The following is a 4,851-nucleotide window of genomic DNA, read 5'->3' as shown; positions in this document are numbered from 1 at the left end:
CGCCCCTGGTCGATTTCTTCCTGCTCCTGACCTTTGGGCCTTGGGCCTTCAACCGGCTCACAGGCTTTATTAAACAACAAATTGACTCCCTGGCATCCAAACCTCTACAGGTTTATTACCATAAGCTCGATTTGGCAGATAGAAGTCTGGCCAAGCCCTATGATGACATAGCTCCCTTGGGAGCTGCATAACACTCAGATTTATGCTCATCTGTATTTGGCGTGGGTACTTGCAAGGGGCGCGAGACTAAGTACCGCAAGGGGAGGACCCTAATGTTCGTTTCTGAGTCCCCTGTGAAGCAAACATGATTGCATAGAGGTTGGTGTCAGTTGTCCCTTCAGCCAGCTGCTGTTGAGATCTGCGGAGCTGGCAGGGGTTGAAACAATCCTCCTTAAAAAGACACCCCAGACCAGTGATAACAGTCAGAGGATCAGGTCAGTACTTGCCCCTTCTGTTTAAGGCCCACCTATCTTCATGACGTCATCATCGCACCTTACTCGCCAGCCTCATATAAATTGATAAAAAGGGAGGAGATGCCGGGAGCCAAGCTCACTTATACACCCCCTGTTTCTGGGAAACCTAGTCAGTTACAATAAAAGAAGTACATCTGCCATTTTGAGGTATCAGGTTCCAGGAACGGAAAGAACATCGGGAGGGAGGTGACAATTCTGAGTTGGCCTTGGGCCCTGTGTGACCTTCCCACTTGCTTGCCTTTATAAGCCACTGCCCTGAAATAAAGTTTGAGAGCTTGATCGGGCTGACTTGCTCTCCTTCTTTGCCTATCCTGTCCCCCATTCTTTTGCCCCCTCCTCAGGTTCTTGCTGAACAGGGCATAAACAGAGTTAGATTTTTTTACTACTTTTTTTTTTAATAGAGCTGGGAGTTGAGCTGAGGGTCTGGGATACATCATGTATTTAGAATTTAAAGTGGTATATACCATTGTCTCAGACCTAAGCATTTTCTGGACACTCATTCACCAGCACTCCTTAGAGGAGCCCTGAGTCCTGCAAGCTTCGTTTGTTCTAAGTTTCCTTTCTGTCTTGATCAATTTTTATTGCCAACTTGACCCACTTTAGATGACTACCTGGGAAGAAAGACCCTCAACTTAGGAATTTCCCAGATCATGTTGGCCTATGGCCACATCTTTGAGATTTGATTGATGATTGATACAGGAGGGTTGAGCTCACTTTGAGCAGTACCATCCCCAGGCTTGGAGTCCTGGGCTGTATAAGGAAGCTCGCTGACCATGAGCCAGCAAATGAGACAGCAAACAAATTCTTCATGGTCTCTGTTTCAATTCCTTCTTCAGCTCCTACTCTGACTTTCTGTAGTGTTATGACTGGAAGTTCAGGCTAAAATAAACTCTTCCCTCCTCTAATTGTATTCAATAATGTTATTTATCACAACACAGTTCGAATGAGAACATGTTCCTGGAAGATTTAGCTCTTTGGTCTTTTTTCCGTTCACATTTAAAAAAAAAAGATTATTTTATTTATGTGAGTACACTGTGGCTGTCTTTAGAATACCAGAAAAGGGTATCGGATCCCATTAAAGATGGTTATGAGCCACTGTGTGATTGCTGGGAGTTGAATTCAGGACCTCTGGAAAAGCAGTCAGTGCTCTAACCACTGATCCACCTCTCCAGTTTCTGTTCACTTTTTTTTTTTTTTTTTTTTTTTTAAGGCTTGTTTTATTTTAATGACTGATCCACGTGAGGCCACAGCCTGGCCACTATGTACAGACACGAGGGAAGCTTCATTTCTTGGTCTCTTCCTCCTTGGACAGAGTCTTGATGATCTCCTCCTTCTTGGCTTGGAGGCGCTCCTCCCGGCGCTTTCGTGCTTCCTTGGTCTTAGACCTGCGAGCCTCAGCCTGGTCAGCCAGTAGCTTCTTGCGGGCCTTGTCTGCCTTCAGTTTGTGGATGTGCTCCATGAGAATCCGCTTGTTTTTGAACACATTCCCTTTGACCTTCAGGTACAGGCTGTGATACATATGGCGGTCAATCTTCTTAGATTCCCGGTATCTCCTGAGAAGCCGGCGCAGGATCCGCATCCTTCGCATCCAGGTCACCTTCTCGGGCATCCGAGCGTTGGCAGTACCCTTCCTCTTCCCTATGCCCATATGCCTGCCCTTCCGTCGGGCCAAGGTGTTCTTCCGGCATCGAGCCCGGGAATGGACAGTCACAGGCTTCCGGATGATCAGGCCATCTTTGATCAGTTTCCTGATCTGTTGACGGGAGTTGGCATTGGCGATTTCATTGGTTTCATTGGGGTCCAACCACACCTTCTTTTTACCACAGCGGAGGACGCTAGAGGCAAGCCTCTTCTGTAGCCTAAGCATACTCATGGCTGCAGACGCAGCAGCGAAAGGCTCCGTTCACTTTTTTAAGGATTTATTTTATTTATATTCCAGTTGGTGTCTCCCCCGACCCCAACCCCAGTTCCTTATCCCATCATTCCTCCTCCTTCTTGCCTCTGAGAAGGTGCTCCTTACCCACCCCCCAATCAGGTCTTCCCCTTCCCTGGGGCCTCAAGTCTCTCCAGGATTAAGCACATACTTTCTCATTGAGGCCAGACCAGACAGACTTCTGCTAGATATATGCCAGGGTCCTCAGACCAGCCATGTTTCCTCCTGGTTGGTGGCTCAGTCTCTGGGACCTCTCTAGGGGTCTGGATTAGTTGAGACTCCTGGTCTTCCCATGGGGTCACTCCACCTTTTACCTTCTTTTTTTTTTTTTTTTTTTTTTTTTTTTTTTGATTTATTCATTTATTATATATAAGTACACTGTAGCTGTCTTCAGACACCAGAAGAAGGCATCAGATCCCATTACAGATGGTTGTGAGCCACCATGTGGTTGCTGGGAATTGAACTCAGGACCTCTGGAAGAGCAGTCGGGGCTCTTAACCGCTGAGCCATCTCTCCAGCCCCACCTTTTACCTTCTTTAATCCTTCCCCTAATTCAACCGTAAGGGTCCCTGACTTCAGTCCAATGTTTGGGTGTAAGTATCTGCTTCTGTCTCAGTCAGCTGCTGGTAGGGCCTCTCAGAGGACAGCCACGCCAGGCTCCTGTCTGTAAGCACATCATAGCATAACAGTGTCGGGCTTTGGTGTCCCTCACCATGAGATGGATCCCAAGTTGGGCCAGTCACTGGACCGCCTTTCCTTCAGCCTCTTCTCTATTTTTGTCCCTGTAGTTCTTTTACACAGGAACAATTCTGGGTCAAGAATTTTGACTGTTGGTTAATAAACATGCCCCTCCACTTGAGGCCCTATCTACTGGAGGTAGACCCTTTGAGTTCGCTTTCCCCAATGTAGGGCATTTTAGCTAAGGTCACCCCCAAAGAGTCCTGAGAGTGTCTAATCTCCCAGGTCTCTCCTGCTTTCTAGAGGACCTCACCACCTCCCACTCCTGGAGGCTGCTCATTGCCATTCATTCTTTTGGCCCTCAGGGCTTCTCTGTCCCCTCCCCCCATCTGATTCTGTTCTCCTTTCCCCCTACTCCTCCCCTCTCCTACCCAGATCCCCGCCTCCCTCCGCTTCCTGTGCTTATTTCCTTCCTCCTTCTGAGTGGGATTGAACAGGCTGAGAAAGAAATTAGGGCAACAATATTCTTCACAATAGCCACAAATAGTATAAAATATTTTGGTATGACTCTTACCAAGCAAGTGAAAAATCTGTATGGCAAGAATCCCTGAAAAAAGAAATCAAAGAAGACCTCAGAAGATAGAAAGATGCTCAAGTATTGGTAGGATTAACATACGAAAATGAAAATGGCCATCTTACCAAAAGCAATCTACAGATTCAATGCAATCTCCATCAAAATTTCAACACAATTCTCCACAGGCATGAAAAGAACAATTCTCAACTTCATAAAGAAAAGCAAAAAACCCATCACCATCGCTGACCACAAGCTGTACTACAAAGTAATAGTGATAAAAACTGCATGGTATTGTTACAGAGACAGACAGGTTGATCAATGGAATAGAATCGAAGATCTGTTCGCTTTTTATTTCAAATGCCCTATTTTGACTATACCTCTTTTGTGTTTATATATGCTTAATTTCCAATTTTCTTCATTTTTATTTTTGTGTGGGTGTTTTGCTTGCATGTTTTTCTATGTACCATATTTGTGCAGCGCTCATAGAAGCCAGAAGAGGATGTTAGATCCCCGGGAACTGGAGTAACAGACTGTTGTGAGCCACCATGTGGGTACTTGGAATTGAATCTATGTTCTTTGCAAGAACAGTATGTGGTTTTAAGTGCTGATCCATCTCTCAGATCCTAGTTTTTGCCTTTTAGATGTGTTGAGATATCCAAATTCTTGCTATTGCATTTTAGTTAATCGATTACAGTATTCTGGAAAGTAATGTTTCATGGGTGTTGTGGTGGTTTGAATATGGTTGGCTCAGGGAGTGGCACTATTTGGAAGTGTGGCCTTATTTTAGTAGGTGTGACCTTGCTGGAAGAGGTGGGTCACTGTGAGTGTGAGCTTTAAGACCCTCATCTTAGCTGCCTGGAAGCCAGTTTTCTCCTGTTTGCCTTTGGAATAAGATGTAGAACTCTTAGCTCCTTCTATACCATGCTTGCCTGGATGCTGCCATGCTCTCACCTTGATGATAATGGACTGAACCTCTGAACCTCTAAGCCAGCCCCAATTAAATGTTGTTCTTATAAGAGCTGCCATGGTTGGTGCTGGAGAGATGGCTTAGTGGTTAAGAGCACTGACTGCTCTTCCAAAGGTCCCGAGGTCAAATCCCAGCAACCATATGGTGGCTCACAACAATCTGTAATGAGATCTGATGCAATCTGATGCCCTCTTCTGGTGCGTCTGAAGACAGTTACAGTGTACTT

General features: G+C 45.7%; 1 protein-coding gene across 1 annotated transcript; it reads right to left on the bottom strand.

Annotated features, from left to right (window-relative positions):
• Positions 1-1,680: 1,680 nt before the first annotated feature.
• Positions 1,681-2,365, bottom strand: LOC116903714 (60S ribosomal protein L19). The gene has a single exon (XM_032906388.1). The coding sequence runs from the start codon at positions 2,344-2,346 to the stop codon at positions 1,756-1,758; it is 591 nt and encodes a 196-aa protein (XP_032762279.1). The 5' UTR covers positions 2,347-2,365; the 3' UTR covers positions 1,681-1,755.
• Between the last annotated feature and the right edge of the window lie 2,486 nt (positions 2,366-4,851).

Source organism: Rattus rattus, chromosome 6 (assembly GCF_011064425.1).
Source record: "Rattus rattus isolate New Zealand chromosome 6, Rrattus_CSIRO_v1, whole genome shotgun sequence".
In the NCBI taxonomy this organism is placed as follows: domain Eukaryota; kingdom Metazoa; phylum Chordata; class Mammalia; order Rodentia; family Muridae; genus Rattus; species Rattus rattus.
This window is presented reverse-complemented; position numbering and strand designations above follow the sequence as displayed.

What these genes read in the sequence shown, in the direction of transcription:
- LOC116903714 (XM_032906388.1), bottom strand. Translation starts at nt 2,346, where the DNA reads ATGAGTATGCTTAGGCTACAGAAGAGGCTTGCCTCTAGCGTCCTCCGC.